The 18,954-nt window shown below is 45.9% G+C and overlaps 1 protein-coding gene across 2 annotated transcripts; it reads right to left on the reverse strand.

Moving 5' to 3' along the window:
• Nucleotides 1-30: 30 nt before the first annotated feature.
• On the reverse strand, nucleotides 31-18,873 carry pelp1 (proline, glutamate and leucine rich protein 1). Of its 2 annotated transcripts, XM_078275650.1 has the most exons (20): nucleotides 18,691-18,871; nucleotides 18,414-18,478; nucleotides 17,562-17,667; nucleotides 16,286-16,435; nucleotides 15,712-15,783; nucleotides 15,553-15,612; nucleotides 15,215-15,371; nucleotides 14,300-14,432; nucleotides 14,066-14,153; nucleotides 13,177-13,265; nucleotides 12,915-13,028; nucleotides 12,539-12,689; nucleotides 11,060-11,213; nucleotides 10,893-10,948; nucleotides 10,629-10,762; nucleotides 9,487-9,589; nucleotides 3,870-5,234; nucleotides 2,755-2,997; nucleotides 1,109-1,411; nucleotides 31-610 (listed from the first exon to the last, which is right to left on the reverse strand). In XM_078275650.1, the coding sequence occupies exons 1-20, from the start codon at nucleotides 18,829-18,831 to the stop codon at nucleotides 518-520; spliced, it is 3,777 nt and encodes a 1,258-aa protein (XP_078131776.1). In that variant the 5' UTR covers nucleotides 18,832-18,871; the 3' UTR covers nucleotides 31-517. The 2 variants fall into 2 exon arrangements, with proteins under 2 accessions (XP_078131776.1, XP_078131777.1); XM_078275651.1 differs by lacking the exon at nucleotides 31-610 and having other exon boundaries at nucleotides 1,380-1,467; nucleotides 18,691-18,873.
• Nucleotides 18,874-18,954: the final 81 nt, after the last annotated feature.

Genomic DNA, 18,954 nt, shown 5'->3' on the forward strand with positions numbered 1-18,954 from the left:
CTATTGTGATTAAATCTGAGCGGTAAAAAGTAGTGTGTGACTCGTTTTATTTTTTCTTACTTTTTTTATAACAAAGAATATGAGAGTGATGACAAAACAAAGAGCATAAAAAGATACATATAAATCCAAGAAAGCCCCTCCGTACACTAACTGTAGGACACTGTATAAGAACAAAGGCTAGCATTCTGAAGAATAGCTTTCACCTCCCGGCTGGGCAGCTGTATTTGACTGTAGACTATGGACTGCTTCTATTAGCTGATGTAAAATGAGTTTTCGTCATAAACAAGCTGAATGATGTGACAGTAAATATGAAGCTTGAAGTTGGCAACATTGTAAAGAAAGAAAACTGGAAGCCCCATTCTACCCGTTGATCTGACCACTGAAGAATGACTGGAAGGTGTCATGATAAGGGAGTTGTTGTATGAGGTAACTTAATCTGGGAAATGTCACTAATGATTCAGTATCTGCTGCGTCCATGGTTAACTTTAAAATCACATCGGTTCAGGTTCACAAATATTTAGGAGCGGTTGGATCCAGAGGCGCCGTCTTCATCATCGGGCGGGCAGGCGACAAAATCAGCCAACATGGAGGCCATGGCTTCATCGTCCAGCTGAGAGACAGACAGACAGAGAGAGAGAGAGAGAGAGAGAACTGCTGAGTGGGAGTGCTCTGGGATCATTAGAGATGTGTCTGTGCGTTTACATGCAGTGTAAAAAAAAAAACGATTGTATTTGGGTTAAGGCAATACCCCGATTTCTTTCACACCATGTTAACAGAGGTAGAGAACTCCTTCAGTAACCGGGGTCCTGCATGTATACACAATAACCCGAGTAAGATCGGGTTAAACATCTGTGCATGCTCCCACTGCCCCTCCCCACTCCTCTGGAGTATGTTTTGACCCAGAAATAATACAAATTGTTGCCATGATACAACAAAACAGCGTTGGCCGAAACAGCGGCGGGCCACGATATTTTTCACCCCACTATGGCCACGCCAAGACCCATCCTTCAACAGTGACTATTGGCCAGGCGTCCATGCGTCATGCATCATGCATACATCGTTTGGTGTAAGGTTGGCATAAATCCAAAATCAGCCATGAATTTTTTACCTTTTTCTTCTCAGTGCTTCGGCCCGCCTCTTCCTGTGGCTCCTCTCTCTTCCTCTTCACTCCTTTCCCCTCCTCTCCATCACTCTCCCCCCTTTCCACTCCTTCCGTCTCCTGCTGCTCGGCTTTCACCTCCTCTCTCTGCTCAGCGTCCGTCTCCTCAGGCTCTCTGGGGCCTGTCGAGGTTTCGGGGTCTGCTGCTGCTGGGGGGTCTCCGTCCTCAACAGCTGCTAGCGGCTCCTCCTGCTGACTGGGTGGCTGGACGTCACTCCCACCGGCTTCCTGTGCAGGTTCAGCTCCGGACTCCTGATGAATTGAAGAGTCAGCTTTAGGTGGAGCGCTCACGTTTCCTTGTCACAACACTGGAACAAAACCAGCTTGATTTATATACCATTAGTGGAACAAAAACACAGATAACGAAGGAGGGGACAGAAACACTCGGCATCCTGTTATATAAAGAAAGCTTACAAGTCTTGAGTGTTCCAAATAACACAACACTCTTCTAGGATGCACTATAGTCAGTGATTATTCTGATCTAACCTTTTATCTATCACCAGCCTCCATTGTTTCCTCTCTTCCCGCCCGTACCAGCCTTTGTTCCGTTCTCTCTCTTTCATTCTTTCCCTCGTCGTCGTTCCCTTTTCTCTTCTTACCTGTCAAACTACTTGTAACAGATCTACCCACTTACTAAGTGAATCTTCAACTAAATTTAGCTCAAACAAAACTCACACCTCAACTCCTTTCAGTGCACATTAGCTCCTAGCAGAGTTTTGGTAGCTCTTCTGGTAACTCTTTTCAACTCCTTATAGTACTCTTAAGCTTATTTCAGTGCTTACACTTTTACAGCTTTCACTGCTCAGACTTCATATCATTAGTCTACTAACTAAGTATTAGACTACTATCATTAGTTTAACTCCTGTCCTCCTTACGTGTCATATTAAAGTTGAGCTCCTTTCAGCACCTTTTGGCTAATTTTCTTACACATGTAATGCGGGGGTCCAACAGTGACGCTTCTTGTCACCGGCCCGGTCGGGCAAGTTGGTTTAAGAATCTACTGGCCCGGACAAAATTTCAGCTATCCCAGATTACAATTTTACATTAATACGGTGTGTATTTATAATATATACACTGTATCTCTCTGTGTATGTGTGTGTGTGTGTGTGTGTGTGTGTGTGTGTGTGTGTGTGTGTGTGTGTGTATGTATGTATGTATATGTGTATATATATATATATATATATATATATATATATATATATATATATATATATATATATATATATATATATATATATATATATATATATATATATATATATATATATATATATATATATATAAATAACTGCTGTCTGAAGTTTGCTGGTGTTAGCTGGGAACACAGCTGAACTTCCCTGTTTACAGCACCTCATGTTTTTACAAATGTAGCTATTTCAAGGTACAAATGTGTGACTATTTGGTGGACCTTAATGTAGGCAATTCTTCAAACTGATACAGTAGAAATGATTGATTTTGGGTCTGTTTATAGTCAGAGATGTCCTGAGTGCATACATATTATTCATTGTCAGAAATGATGGAACAATCTGTTCTTACAGCGCCTCAGTCTTTAGACATGGAAGTATGCTTTAAAAAGGGGGAGATGTGGTACCAACCTGTTGATTCTGATTGGTTGTGCCCTCTTCTGAGGCGGCAGTCAGCTCAATCTCATTGGCTCCTTGCTCCCACGACCCCTCTGCCCCTCCCCCCGCTGCGTCCTCCTCCGCCTCCTCCCTGTCCTCCAGCGCTCCTCCGGTGACGCACAGGATCTGCGGCATGGTGGGGTCGTCCATCCTTTCGCTTTCATCCTCCTCCCCCTCCCCCTCCCGCGCCTCCTCCAGGACTCCGATGCTCTCCACCTGTGGGAAAAGGAACATTTAGACTCTAGTTTTAAGATTATTTCATGGTTTTAGCTTGATGAAGTGTACGGTTTGTTAGGCATGTATTAACGTTCAACCGAGAGACAAAAGTCCCACAGGATCAGGAGATAAAACCGGGGGGTGTAACACCAGTATATTTATAAATGTATACATTTCAATTACCCTATTTATCTAAAACTGGTCATGATCCGCGTTTCCTCTAACTATGACTTGAACCACTTTACACCCAGCTTTGTTTTCCTGTTCTATCTACCTCTACAGCTAAGAAAGCCTTTATGTTTAAAGCCCCCTCGGATTGGAATAACCTCGCTGTAAACATTCAATCCATTTCATCTCTTCACTCCTTTAAAAATGCTTAATTAATGTCTTCTTATTTACAGAACCAACACCTCTACAGCACTAACCACTTTCAACATTACGTATATTCTTGCTCTGCCTCGAGAACTTGAATACGATTGACTGACACTGATTTTTTTCCTTTTCTTTTTTCTTTGTGGCTGTTGTTTCGTTTACAATTGTGATAGTACTGTACATTTATGTCTCTAAGGACCCCCTTGACAACGAGCTGCTACATCTCAAAGGGTGATTCCTAATAAAGAATTTCAAACTTGTGATTTCAGGAAAAGAGCTCAGGAAATGTACGTTGTAAAATGCATGACTCAATCCATCTCTGTCGTGACGACAGCGACTGACGGGGCTGTGTCCCTTTTGGTGACCTGAAGACACTGGATTGTACGTAAGACGGGGAAGAACACCCCAGGGCTTCTCCCGCGCGCACGTTCTGAAAGCCTCTGATTCACCACACCAGAGAACAAGGAGAATTTCTTCCGCGGTAAGTTTCCACTACACACCTTCTGCACCTTAATCCTGTCGTCCCCGAAGAGCGAGCGGCTGTTCTGGATCTCCTCGATCCCTCCTTCCGCCTCTCCCTCCACGCTGAACCCGGCCATCCCTCCGTCATCCACCGCCGCTCGGAGCACCTTCACCCCGTCGGGCCCCGCCTCCCCGGCCTTGTCCTCCACTCCCTCCAGCGGAGGGATGTCCTCCTCCTCTTCCTCCTCCTCCTCCTCCTCCTCTTCCTCCAGCTCTTCCCCCTCCTCTTCGTCATACTCGCCGTACTCCTCCCCGTCGTACAGTTCTTCTTCGTCGGCAAAGTCGCTCACATCCTCCTCCTCCTCGTCCTCGTCCATGCCCTCCTCCTCCTCGTCCAGCTCTTCGTCATCCTCCAGGTCGTCCTCCTCTTCCTCCTCCTCGTCCGTGCTGTTGATGTTGATGACGGCCGAGTCCTCGTTGCTGGCGGACGGTGGCTGGTGCGGGTGGAGGTGGCGTCCCTGCTGGCTCAGCTGATTCTGCAGCTGGTGCATCTGGAGCGGGAGAGCCATGGCACCGGGCTGGCTCGGCGTGGATGCCTGCATCAGCATCTGCTGGAGCTGTGGTCGGCCTGGCAACGAGTCGCCGAGAGCACCGGCTGGGGCGGCGAGCGCGCTGGAGTTGAGGGGCGGAACCAGGGAGACCACCGAGGAGCTGGGGGGAGGGAAGGAGTTGATGGGGGTGGTGGAGGTAGTGAGCAGAGGGGACGAGGTGGCGAGGTCATTGGCGAGCGAGAGCCTGTCAATCGGGGTTCCTGTTGCGGTGGTGGTGGGGACCATGGCAACAGACTCCCCTCCGGGCAGCGTGCCCGGTGCAGCGGAGGCCATGTTGTGAGAGTTGGCTGCCGCCGCCGCCGCCACCCCCTCGTCTTGCTGGCTGTCCATGTTGAGCATACCTGGGGGAACAATGACCACGCTGTCGTCCGAGTCGCTGGCCAGTGAGATCTCCACGTCGTCCACCTCCTCGCGGTCGTAGCGGACAAACACAGGCCTCTGCCCCTCCGGAGGGCCCAGCCCGACGGGCTCCGGCTGGTGATGCCCGTGCGGGGAGAGGATCATGTCACCCGACAGCCCCGGGACCAGGGAGAGGTGGTTCTCCAGGGAGCCCAGCAGGGAAGAGGGACCCAGGCCGAGGGTGTGGCGGGTGGGGAAGGAAGGACCGGGGGCAGGGCCTCCCAGGAGCGTCGGCAAAGTGAGTCCAGGGGTAGTTCCCTGGGAGGACGGGAGGACTGGGGCGGCGGGGCTTGGCTTCAGAGTGAGTGGTGGTAAGGGGAGGGCGATGGAGGGAAGGCGGGGGTGGAGGAGGGAGTTACAGATGGTCAGAGCCTCAGTACAGAATGTAGAGACCTGAGAGGGGAGAGAGCACGGAGAGTCATTAAAAACTTAAATGACTGACAGCTAAATGTAATTTAATTTAGCATGTAATGCTAAAAAATAATGCCAAATATCTATTCCAGTGTTTGTGCCGCTGTGGGTCCATAAACGGGGCAAGTACGTGGTTAGTTCACATGTCTGTAATAACAGCAGGACGGCCGAGTGTGTTGTCTGAACTGCTAAAGTCAGTTGAACAGGTGAAATGAAGAATTAGAAATGAATCAATCAAATCAAAATGAACCCCGTTTCCTGTGTCTCTCTGGGGTTTTTTGGGCCCACTGTTCCAGGCCCGGACTAGCCATCAGAAGCATTGCGAGAATTCCCCGGCTGATTGGCCCAGAGTGTACCCTTATTCACTCTGAACTTTACACTGGCTGGCATAAAGAGTAAACAGAAAGAAGTTACAGTATATGTGGGCTGAATGTGGGGAATTGCCCCGGCCCTAGTGTAGACTGTAAAAATTCTACTACCAATGCAATGTCACAGTGAAAGATCAAAAGTGATCTCCAGAGTTGCTGTGCAGAGTGGAAAAAAAAAAAAAAAGCCACTCCTGTCTGACTAAATGTCCCGCCCACAACACTATCTGACTCTCTGTTACTGGGTATTATGTTGAAAGTTTCTCATTTATTAAATAATTGCTTAAAGGGGTGATAGAATGCAAAACCGATTTTACCCTGTCATAGTTGAATAACGATAGTTCGGTGGGTAAATAGTAGAGATGCACCGATTGACCGGCCGGTGACCGGAATTGGCAGATTTTCACGTCATGACCGGCGACCTGCCGGTCAGTCTGACATATGCCGATTTTATGCCGGCCAACTGCACTCGGGCGCAGCATAATTTACATTGCGCAACAGCAACACGACACGTGCTCGTGCAGGGATTCCGCTGTATGCATGTAGCAGCGGCGCAATGCCGCTCCATCAGCTGTTTATGAAATGTCATACAGTCGTAATTATCCACGGCTCGAACAGTCAGCCGCTCTCTCTCTCCCCTCTGAGGCTGAAAAACTGGAACATGAAAATCGCACTCACACGGGTCCCGTGAAATATGTCAGCTACAGTTTATCGGAAAATAGCGTTGGGCGCACTGACCTGAGACGCTGTATATTAAAAAAAAAAAAAAAAAGACGCTGTAGTCCTCCGACACGCTGTATTAACGTTACTATTTACGCTTTTCAGGCAAGTGGGGGTGCATACCGCTCAAAACCAACATTAAAAACGTAGTAATATTTAAAGAGTTTAGTTTTGTTAAACTGTAAAATGAGCGGTGACGGAACACTAGGGTACCGTCTATTTGCTGGATTGTTCCGAGGTAACCGTCGGTAGCTAACGTTAGCAGATAAGCCTGTTGACAGCAACGGCATTGTTCATATTTATGCACAATGACACATAAAGCAAACTTGCTAAAAAAGGAACTACACGCTGTTTTCAGGTAACGTTACTATTGACGTTCAAACAGGCCTGTGTGTGTTTTGAGAAATATCTTTATACTGCATTAAAGCTATATTTATTTTATTTGTATTTGTTATTTATATATTATTTTATTACCATTACCTGTTTTCATACATACAGAAGTTTAGTTTGCTAAATTTATCACATTTTTGTTGGATATTAGATGTGAAAAGGAGGAAATGGTTCTTCCATAACATTGCACTTCAGATGTGTGTTAATTTCCCACCAGGAGTCATTTATATAGTTGTATTTTATAGCAATCGATTATCTATTTAAAAAATGTGCTATGTTCTATGCAAAATGTAACATTTTCTATTAAAGAAAAGATAGAAAATAAATATTTGTGTGTGCTGTAAAGTGGTTAGAAAAAAATGAAATCGTATCGGCTGACCTAACTCAAAGAAAATTGGAATCGGCCTAGAAAGTTGTAATCGGTGCATCTCAGCAGTAAATAGGACATACATAGAAGCTCAAAATCCCATCGATACCCCTTTACTATGCCACATCTCACATTTTGAAACTGCCGCTGAAAACGGGCGAGTCTGAACAAAGCTAAAAGCTGACGTCAGCATCCCAACTCCTAGTCTTTGTCACGCCCCAACATTTACATAGGCTACACCACTGACCTGAGGTCAGCTTAGTCTTCTGAATCTAGCTAGGTCAGGCAGATCTCCAGAGGTCTGCTATTTAATTACTAAATTCACTTCTGAGACTTTTTTACGTGAGAAATCAACTATGTAGAGGTCAAATATGGGCCGTTTTATGAAAATTGATGGCTAATTGCAAATTTTGTCCGACTGTGTGTCGCAGTTCAGCAGGAGCTCAGCAGGCTACGTGACAACGGCCGGTGCTGCCTCGCCACCCGGCGTGTTCTACTTCATAGACTGCGGCTCGCTGTGAGCTAGCTGGACCTCCGTCACGAAGGGAAGCCCGCGGCGCTCCATACCCGTGCAAAGTCACCGGTTCTGGGTTACTGGACTACAAAATGCCGAGGCCCTGATGGAGCTCCAGGGCCTGCAGCTAGCAGCTTTACCCATAGGATTGAAGGGACAGTAGCAGCTAACGAAATCCCTAATGTTCACAAAAATGCATTAAATTGAAATCGGACACCATTGTTAGCTTTAAAGACCTTGGGGTAGAGGTTATATACATGGCGTGACAAAATTCAAACTGTAAATATACAAAAGTTATGCCGGCAGCTGGCAGCCAGCCAGCTCCGCGGAGCCCCGACCCCCGGTCGTCCAGTAACTGAGAAACGGTGACTATCACTGGGTATGGAGGTTGCCGTTTTCTCGTCAGACTGTGTGGAGCTCCTAAAGTCCGCCACGTCTTACCGAATTTGCAATTAGCCATCAATTTTCGTACAACGGCCCATATTTGAGCTTTATATTGTTGATTTCTTGCATAAAAAAGTCTCAGAAGTGAATTTAATAACGAAATAGTCCGACAAACAATGTATAACTTTGCAGTGTCTGAAATATGAGACCTGCTGTCTCGTCTCCAATGTGTTTCTATGGGGTTCGCTCAAACCAATCAGCGTGCAGCTCATCTAAATATTCATGAGCAGACCATATTTGGAAGAAAAGCTCTTGTTCCAAATAGAGCCATATTCATAGGGTAGTTAAGGGCCTAATAAAATAGCATTCGGGCATTTTCAGCCCAACCAATGTTAAATACCCTATTAGGAGACCTTAAGGAACAGTGTAAAATACCCTATATAATCATTCTATCACCCCTTTAAAGCATTTAAACAAAGTTTTGTGTTGGAGTTTTGTAACATTCCAAAATCTTAATTTTTGACTTAAAGATTTTCATTTTCACTGTAAATGCATATTGGTTCCAGATATCAGTTAATCGGTTTCATTAACTGCTAATAATCGGTATCGGTATCAGCCTGGAAAACCCAATATCGGTCGATCCCTAAAAATGACCTCTTCTGAAGAGTCCATCATGTTTTTTTACTCCTCCGCGTTCTCCTTGGCTACAAATAACTGTGTGGAGGAGGAGCGTGGGTGGTGCCCGATCACGTGGCTGCAACAACAGTGTTGTCGTCATTTCTTAGAATTCGTCATGGAGGAGACAGAAACTATGCACTATAGCTTTAATCTCTTTAGGATCTACACTATTCACTTGAGTAATGTGGTTGAACTGGCTCAGGTTGGCCTTGGACCAGCCCTTAGTTATGCTGCTATAGCTCTAGACTGCCGGGGGGCTTCCTTTGACACACTGAGCTCCTCTCTCCTCTCTCTTTCCATCTGTGTGCATCCATGTCCCAGAAATGCTTGATCCTAACTTGGGTCCGGGGAGCTTATTCCCCGGAGTCCTTATGTTCTTTTTCCGCCCAGCAGTTTTTCTTGGATTAGGGTCATGGTTGCAGCTGTCGCCGTGGTCCTGCTATGCCTCGTTACACCCTGCTACGCCCTGCAGTGCCCTGCTATGCCATGAACTACTACAGCTACTATTTCTAGTCATAGTTCCATTATCTTAATTGTGACTATTATTGCCACTGTTCATCCCACCCCCAACCGGCACCGTCAGACCCCGCCTACAAAGAACCTGGGTCGGTCCCAGGTTTCTCCCTAAAAAGGGAGTTCTTCCTCGCCACTACTATAAATAAAATTGAATTGACACTAAAAACGATGTTTGTCACCGAAAGGCGGCGAGTTTGCAGGTATAAAAAACAAAAACTGTAACTCGATCTGTTCCTCAAACCGGCCAATGCGCCTGTACCACTGAGCAGCGTCTCCCCTCCCTCAGAGCAGATACCGTACCTTGAGGTTGTGGTCGTTGCGTCCGTTGCTGAGGATGGACACGGCGCAGGTCAGAGGGGGAGGCCAACAGGGGGAGGGGACCAGGACCAGAGCCAGTAATAACCTGAAAATCCAAAACAACAAAACACCGATATCAGCCCATCTATACTGCACGACGGCCAAGAACGTGCATTTTTGTGATCTTTGCTACAACATACAAGTCAGGTCAAACATGATCTAAACCAGGAGCTTTGGCAGACAGGTGTGCAGTCAAATAAATGCATGTGAAAGCAAAGGTTGAATTCTGGCTCTCTGTCTGCAGTGAGCTTATTAAGCCCAGTTCAGACCAAAGAATGAAGAAGAACGTGTCGGTCTGCAACGTTCTAAAACCTGCCAGTTCAGACCAATGCAACCAGACGGTGCATCATCTCCATAGCAACGACTCTCTGTGACTCTCTGTTCTAACTTCCAACTTTCATTCTTTTTGTAGCTGGATATATTATTTGTTGCGTCTAAATATGAATGTGGATAACATTGGGGATAGTGAGATGCTTGCTACAGTTGCATTTGTCGTGATGAATCGGCGAAAACAAGGTTTTATTTCTCGGATTCACTGCTTTGGCAACGAAGCTCTCTCTCTTCAGTCAATCTCTAGCTCGCTCGACCATACGCCATACTCCTGGAGCCTCCGTCTCAAACTCGGCCGTTTCGACCAGTTGACAGTTTGTAACAAAGAAATAAAATGGATTATGGATCATTTTATTTCCAGAGTTTGTAGCTGACCTCTCTGTTGGCTGTTGAAACAGGGGACGTCCCTTACCTTCGCCAACCAGCCTCTGAAACTCAACCAGCTGAGTCGCAGCTGGTCTGATTTGAGCCGAGACAGACCGGTTCAGATCACTGCGAGGTCTTATTGCGAATCTTTGTTCTGAACTGGGCTTTAGAGAAGTAACATTTGGTTTTTGGCACCAAAAAGTGGAATGTCGTTGACTGGCCACTCAATCCAAATGATCACAGTCGGCAGATTAACATCAGAGTATTTAATAAATTGACAAATAAACGGTTATAATTAACTCTTTGACGCACAAAATACTTTACATTAGAAAGTAGTAACCCAAAACACTGCACTTGTAAATCTATCTGTGTGTGGATGAAGGTAGTACCTGTAGAGCTCCTGTCGGGCGAGGGCGCTGCTGTACTGCCCGCTGACGCCCCCTGCAGACTCACAGGAAGTGCAGCTGCTGGACTGTTGCTGCTGCAGACGCACACACAGCGGCAGCACCACGTCATGGAGACGCTGTGAGGAAAATCAAGAGAGCGGGGGAAAAAAAAGAAAAAAGAAATCACAGACTGACTGTTTGCTACTGACAAAGAGAATTAGACGTCCACTCTGCAATAGTGCGAGGCGTGACAGCGTTGACGTTTACCTTGTGTATGTCATCTTTCAGCAGGGTGCCACTGGCCAGTATGATTTGCCTCAGTGCTGTGCGGAAAAGAAAATCAGCGTGATTGCACCGGATTTGCACAAGACAAGCAGACCAATAAAGGTCACACTACTATTATTGGATGTAATCAAACTGAGGCAGCATCTCACCCCTGAGGGCTGAAAGACAAGTATCCTGGTTGGCCAGAAGGTCTCCTTTTCTCTGAAGTGACGGCCCGACTGTGTCTACTATGACCAACTGCTTTGTCCTCCGCGGGCCCGGCTTCCCTCCAGGAACCGCATCTGCAGACAGACCCACCCGGAGCTGGAGGACAGGACAACACAGGGGGACAGAGAGGGAGCTGAAGATGACACTTCCACGCTGCTGCACTGACACATGAAACAGTAGATGGCTGCTCCTGCAAACTACTGGTTCTGCTTAGCAGGACTCGGACTTAAGGACGTCCCGTCGTCCCAGTGCAGAAAAAAAAAAAAAAAAAAAGGATTGGGGAGGATGAAAATTTATTTTGGGATGATAGTTGAGAAAAAGGTTTTTTTTGTTTTTGTTTACAAAAATAACAAGTAAACAAAGTAAGTCACTTAAGCGTAATACATTTAACTTAGTGCAGCAAGTGAGTCTTTTCTTTCAACACCAACAACAGTTCTCTTTAGGATGACAGCAAAACCCCAACCCAAAAATCAAACACTTTCAAGTTAGTGACGCCTCTTGCACTTAATAGTCAAATCTTTGATTTTCTTATCGTGTTTACCGATGTCGGCTCCAGGGAATAACAGCCTGAAGAAGTGTGGAGAATTAGACTAATCCGCTTCTGTAAAAAACAGATGACTAAGAAAGACAGACTTTTTTTTTTTAAACTCGTTGCCAAGGGCTGGCAAGCTACGAGACACTCTGTGGAAAGACACTGGTGAGTGGCCGCGCGCCATGGTGGTTTGAATGTGCCGGCATCCAGGCAGTCTGGCGGTGCGTCTGTGGGTAATTAAAGGCATCGATCACTCCAAGCTCATGTTAGGTCGGCAAGCTTCCTAGTTAACATCATTGTTAACATTACCAGTTAGCCAATGTTAGACTGTTAAATGTTAACGGCAGCGTTACAGTAAACACTAGCTAACGAGTCAGTAGCCGACGTTTGAATTTACAGTGAGTGAGCTGACAATAACGTTACGGAACTATAAAGAGCAGCTCCTCCAACTTTTGGAAACACCAACTCGCGGGGCCGTTTCTAGTTTTTTTTGGGGGCCCTATGCAAAACAAGTTATTGCAAAAAAGGGCCAACTTCTTAAGGACATCACTGTTGGTGTCAACTTGGCCTTTGTTGGAGGTGTTGCTGATTCACCTCTAGTCTCTAATCTTTTCAGATGAATAAAAAAAAAAAGAAGGTTTATGGTTGATCATCTAACCATTTGCATGTTTTATTCATGTTGAAGGTCACTTTCAATTATTCTAACTAATGATAATGTAGGAAAACGAGTTACATTTTAGACGGTACACATTCATTTCGGGACGGTTCTGGGAGGATGGTGAAAAAAAAGTTAGTCAAGAGGCCTGCTAGGTTCAAATCTATACAAATATGCAATTACTGTAGAATATATGGTGCTTGAATCCATTCAAACTAACTACATGGAACTAACCTTGACAGACTCTGCCCCTGGTGTAATGTCACCAAGCAGGTGACTAAACAGGAGTTCTGAGTGGCCAGGGCTTCCCTGGAGGATGCTTGCAGAGGCTCCGGCCACCTGGATCCACAGCTCTAAGGTTCTGTACACCGATACCCGCACCGAGCTGTGGGATGAAGCAGAGACACACAAGACATCTGACATTACCACATGATCCACAGTGCCGCTGCCAAATAAACCCCCTCCTTCTAATTCCATGGTGGTTTCTAATACCAGCTAGGCCATTTTGCTCTATACTAATAAACCGAACTTCAGCCTTCTTCCATGCCTTAGCCCCTCAAAGAAACCAGTTCCTTAAAGAAACCAGTTCCTATCACCCACAGCCAGTTACCTGTAGGCTCTCTGCTGTCCCAGACTGGCTTCAGGTGGAGGTGCCCATGCAGAAAGGGTTTGAGAAAACAGCCTCTGTAGCACAGCAGCGTACTGAACCATGCCGCTACGTACACTGCAACACACAACCACACACAAAATAGTTATCTTATGTAGTATCTGGTATCTTCAGAATTATTCAACTATTGCATGTGATATACAAGTGTATGAAATCAAAAACAAATAGTGAGGGAGTGTGTGTGTGTATGCACGTCAGTACTCACGCTGTGATAAGAGCTGATAACACCTCCAGTGTGTGGGTGTGTATGATGGGCAAGACCAGCAACCTCACACTTCCATCGCCTGTTAAATTCTGACACACACACAGTTTGTTAGCATGTGTTTTCAGTTTAAGTTCTTTAAGGTTTAAGTTCTGCATTCAGTGCTACAGTGTATATTAACACATCAGAGGGTCTTGCCTCCCCAGAACCTATACTGAAATACTCAGTGTGTGTGTGTGGGTTAGGTTTGGGAACCAAAACCCAGTGCCAATATGCAACCCAGATATGGGTGCCTCATTTCAGTGCCTGTGCTGCCCTCTGGTGCTCCAAAACACACGCAACAGAAGCATCACTGCATGTGGCGCCAGTTAACATTACACTTGGCAGCAGCTAGTAGCTGGCTTCGACACGCTTAAAATACTGAAAGCTAGACAGTGTAAAGCGTGGCTGTATTTCACTGGAATGGATTCCAACAGCGGGGATGTCCAACCGTCTGCAGCTAAAGACACAGAGGAGACTAGCTGCACCCTGAGACACCATGGACAAACAACACCGACCAAGACTTAATGGTGCGTTGTTGTTGTAAAGTTCCCTTCTGCCATCTAGTGGTTCTTCTTTTTGTTCTTTAACAGAAATTGACTGGGGAAATAAGTTATTGTTAGAAATTATTAATATTACATTTTAAATAAATTTACATTTGACTACATGACCTTAGCCATAAACAAGCCGTTCTTTAAATGATGCCAACTGTCGTTTATTGCTCTTCTTCTGTTTTAAAGTATCGGTTCAGGCACCAGCACCATTTTTAAAGTATCAATTTAGCACCGGTATCGAAAAAACCCAAACGTGTGTGTGTGTGTGTGTGTGTGTGTGTGTGTGTGTGTGCGCTCACTATGCTCTTGGAGCTGACAGCGAGGACTCTGCACACCAGGTTGAGTATTGGTCTGACAGGAAGACGGACAGCTGAGGCAGGATCCACCCTAAGGGACAGAGAGAGCCAGTATGAATAAACACCAAACTAACCTGTAACCGGAAAAGAAATGTGCACGATTTGGGTGAGCTGACCCTTTAAAAAGGTAGAGTTCCTCTTTAAGAGTCTTTAAAGGTGTGTGTGTGTGTGTTGTACCCGAGTGTGTGTTTGAGTGCCAGGCAGACAGCTGTGTATCTGTGCTGGAGCTGCAGCAGCAGCAAGGGATCCGATTGGTCGAGATGAGGAAAGGCCAGCTCCACCCCCGAGCCTTCATATTGCACCGCTCCATCTGTCCCAGCAAACAGCAAAAGCTTTTTTTTTTTTTTAAATAAACATAACAGCATCATCGGAGTATGATACATGTAAAAATCAGTGCCATCGAGTGTTGCAGCAGTGTCACAGTCTGCTTCAAAGAGCTAGAAACCATTTGGTAACAGTGTAGGCAGCATCTGGGCAGAGAAGGTTAAATATGGTTTCAGTGCTTAAGCAACAGACAGCTTTCTGTGAACCATGTAGAAGGTTTTAGTTTAAACCATCAATTGTAGGCGTGTCCTGGAGCTCTCAACTAACACTTGGTTTAAACTTATTAAATATTACCCACTATACCCCTAACCTCATTTAGGGGTTGCAATATGTCCTTAAGACCTAGAGAATAGCCTCAAAACTCGAACATTTCTCCTCTCGGAGAGCGACAAAAGGTGGACCGAACGACAAGTGCAACATGGCGGCGGAGGTCCGATACGAAGAGGAAGGAAGCCGGTTGATACGACAAGAGATTAAACGTGGCAATGAAGCCCTCTCTGGAAAACCTGACTCTAAAACAGCCGAAATTAACCAGCTGAGTGAGGAGAAGGACTTCCTGATGAATGAAGTTGACCAACTGGAGAATCAAAGCCGACGCAATCACATTAGCAATCTACAAGATGGCGGCGAGGGGTCGGACCCGGTGCTTTTCTTTTTTTATACTGACTAGATTCCTTCTGTGTTGGGACAGGAGCAAAGGAGCACTTTGCTGAGCCCCTGATTATTGAACGAGTGCATCGGTCCCCCCCGACATCCCGAAAAGTGTACCTGATTCTGAACCCTGGTAGATCTGAGCCAGCAGGCCATTGGCTGAGGCCAGTAGGCAGTGGATCTGATTGGTCCAGCCCTCAGCTCTGCCAGCACCCACTCCTCGGTCCAACAGGCCCCCCAGACAGGGCAGGTGACCATAACACAGACAGGCCATCTGAGAGAATGACAACCAGGCAGAGTTAGACGGAAAGACGTAAAAAGCCTGCAGAAGGAAAATGTTCACTATTCTGAATAGAAATCTGGTCCAGTGTGAAAACAAAACACAACAAAGAGACGGAGAATAACAATCGCATACATCTTTATCAAGACACCCATACACTTTGACCACCACAAACCTCTTGCGTTTTCTTGTTTGTACTATCCATTTTGGAGAGGAAATAGGCTCCCAGTTTGTCCTGAAAGGAGGGAAGAAAAAAAAACTGCTTAGGCTTTTTTTCTCTCCCTCAAAGTTTCTACATGGGGAACGGTTTCCTCTGTCCATGAGCGTATCTTACCCTGAGGGATCCACAGGCTCTGGGGTAGTAGGTCATACAGGCCGTCATCCCCTCCATGGCTGCCAGCTCACACTGACATCACAGGAGCAACAAAGCTGCTTAATATCGTTTCATTTCCAACATGAGAATAGCAACATTGAATTCATTATCTGGCAAATTTTACTTATATAAATGCAACAAATGTCACCCCCAATTTCACTGCTTTTTATGTGAATTCAAAGAACAAAAAAAAATAAAGACGTGTTGTATATTTGAATGTATATTTTTTTTTGCAATAAAGTAAAAATGTCCTCCTTCCATTAATCTCTTGACTACTGGTTTAACTAATCTATTGATCGTTTAGTCAGTTAAATATCAGACGAGGGTAAAGACTTCCATGAGACCAAGGGGACATCTTCAAATTGCTTCATTTGTCCGATTTATTTACAAATAACAAGACCTGGTATATGGCTGGACCATGGAAATTGTGGCCAAAATGTGTTGCATGGATGGTCAGTTGTGTCTAAAAGGTGAATTCTTGTATATTAAATGTCAATCTGCAATGTTCCGTAATGGTCCTGCCGTGTGGCCTCACCTCTGTCTTGAGGCCCAGCAGAGATGTGAGGATGCCCAGGATGGAGTTGAGTCCGACCTCCCTGGCCAGCTCTGCGAGCTGGGACGAGTACTGCAGCAAGTCCTTCAGGATGTTCACCGCCAGCTGGATGGTCTGGACCGGAGCCTGAGACTACAGGAAGGAACAGGGGGGGGGGGGGGGGGGGTTAAGGCTCTGACACACCAACCCGACGGCCGACCGGCGGCAGAAAAGCCAGTCGGACTGATCAGCCTCGGCGAGTTGGTCAAAAAAGTGCCTCGGAACACACCGAAGCGACGCCGACTTGACGCAATACGTCTCCATAACAGCAGGCGGCGCTGATCTGTATTGTCGCCCCAAAAAATGAAAACCAGCAGCTAATTGGACAAACACGTCACGTGGGTCTGGCTTCTCCCGAATTTCAAAACCGACCATAACGGCGGCTCGTTCAGAACGCGATCTCGTATTTTACGAAAACAGTTCACGGAAACGTGTTTCTGAAAACATTTTAAGAGAGAAATAGGCCGTGCAGCTGCTGAATCTGTCTTCATTTCAGATCGACAAAAGGTCAGTTTAAAAGATTTGTCCGATTTTGAGAGGCGTTCGTCACGCTCATCCCGCTCGTCATTTCCGGGCTAGCACTCCACCAATCAGATTGGTCCTTGAGTCCGACTGCCCACTGGCCAATTCAACAAGTCAAATCGGCCCAAATGAAGGCCGACGGCTCCTCCGACTGACGACAGCACGGAACACACCAAACAGACTCGAGTCACCGACCCCTCCAGACTGTCCGACGGCCGAAAATCGGGTTGGTGTGTCAGGGCCTTTAGGCTGCGTTCACATCAGCCTCCGAGATCCGCAGGGTTGTGCGGCGGTGGAAGTGTCACTAAAACATTTTGCGTGACGTCCTGATGTGTTCTTTAACTAGTGATGTTGCGTTCTGTGCCGAGGCTTCGAAGCACGTGTTGAGCCTACTACAATTGCCCCTCCTGCTATTATATTATGACCAAAAGTATTGATTTACACACGTTTGATACCCGCACCCCCCCAAGGCAATCCGTTTATTATACAGTTATGTTAACGGCAGCTTCATTTCACGGAGAAAGAAGAGACGAAGCGAGCTACCCCCATTCAAAAAGGAAAAGAGCTGCGTTTGACGGCCGACGCAGGCAATGCGAATGCAGCTTAACGTCGTGGACACTTTCATAATTCAGGTTTCATAGACGAGGCAGACAGGCAGCTTTGTGTTTGCGTGTGCACGTATGTGTATGCATCATACCTGTATGACCTGCTGCAGGGAGCGCAGCCAGGAAACGCAGTGTTGCTGGAACAAATCACTGGAGCTGTCCTTAACCAGCATGGAGAGCAGGCAGAGCCCCTCAAACCTACACACACACACACACACACACACAGATCACTTTGTTTATTGTTATATTTTTTTCTGGCTACGAACTTTAAACCACTGTAATATCGGATAAGCAAGCACCTGGGCAGATTGGGATGAGCGACCTAGCTAAGGTGTTTACATCCCATAGTCCCCGGGATACTAATGTCCATGGAAACACACTCAAAGTAAGGTATTGTATTGGTGTTGACACTGAAACTAGTAACTAAACATTTCAAATAATACCCAGCCCTATCAATGAATGAAAATGCACCAAACATTATAAAACAGTCACGTCATAAACACTGACAGTACACACTGTAGTAAGTGTGTATGTTTTTAAAAGTTTAAAATATCCTTAAAAAATAAATAAAATAAAAAAAGCAGTCCTTCCTACGACAATTTTGCATAGTTAACAATCCACACAGGCTCTTTTCAATTTTTAGTGAGTAGGGTTTAAATTATGCACTTTCGCCATTTTTACACAAGAAAACGTTATTAAAAATTGGCAAAACTGAGAATAACAAATATAATGCCAAAATGCGCAAAAAAAATGATAATGACATAACGTCACCATATATACCATAAGTTAAGTGAAGACTGAAATATTATGACAGCTGATAAGAAACATTTTTTAGTCTTTTTTTTTTTAATCTATACTTTAGTCATACTATTGTGCCTCATTTGGTTATTGATAATGGCCTTTATAAATAAAATCCAATCAATAACGGTGAGACATTTTCTCACCTGGTCTTGCTCGAGCCCAGTTTGGCATTGCTGAAGCCCACGAGACCCCCGACGGTGCTCGCGCCCTGCAGAGATTTAAACACAGGTGTTAGCTAACAGTGGAGGCACGTATTATAACAAGCACGAGCCATCTCAGAAGCTAACGTTACTGTCTCTGAAGACGTCAGCTCAGTAAACAACAAAGCGTGTAGAAGCATGATGCAGCGGCACAGCCACAGCAGGCTAACAGGTAACTAGCTTCCATGCCAATATAGTGCTTCTCCGGGCCGGGCTCTACCTGTGTCTGAAACACGCCATGTTCTCTGTAGTTAGCCAACAGAGCGGGCAAATACTCTGTACGCTGTTCTTTCAGAACCGACACCAAACCCTCTGTTAAGCGCGTAGCAGAAGGGCCACGCAGCCAAGCCGATGTAGCCATGTTCTCGCCTCTCTGCCAAGCGAACGTCACAAGTGTGCGACGGAGTGACGTCGTTTAAGCAACGCCGCTTCTTTGTTGATGTGCATCTTCTTCTTCTTCAGCCGCTTCGGTCTTTAGGTTTCC

This window comes from Sander vitreus, chromosome 19, assembly GCF_031162955.1.
Source record: "Sander vitreus isolate 19-12246 chromosome 19, sanVit1, whole genome shotgun sequence".
Classification (NCBI taxonomy): Eukaryota; Metazoa; Chordata; class Actinopteri; order Perciformes; family Percidae; genus Sander; species Sander vitreus.

Excerpts from the sequence above, each read along its gene's own strand:
- pelp1 (XM_078275650.1), bottom strand. The coding sequence starts at position 18,831 with ATGGCTACATCGGCTTGGCTGCGTGGCCCTTCTGCTACGCGCTTAACA. Across the intron at positions 13,029-13,176 it reads TTATCAGCTCTTATCACAGC|TGTACGTAGCGGCATGGTTC; the intron begins GTGAGTACTGAC and ends TGTGTGTTGCAG. Across the intron at positions 2,998-3,869 it reads ACAGGATTAAGGTGCAGAAG|GTGGAGAGCATCGGAGTCCT; the intron begins GTGTGTAGTGGA and ends CTTTTCCCACAG.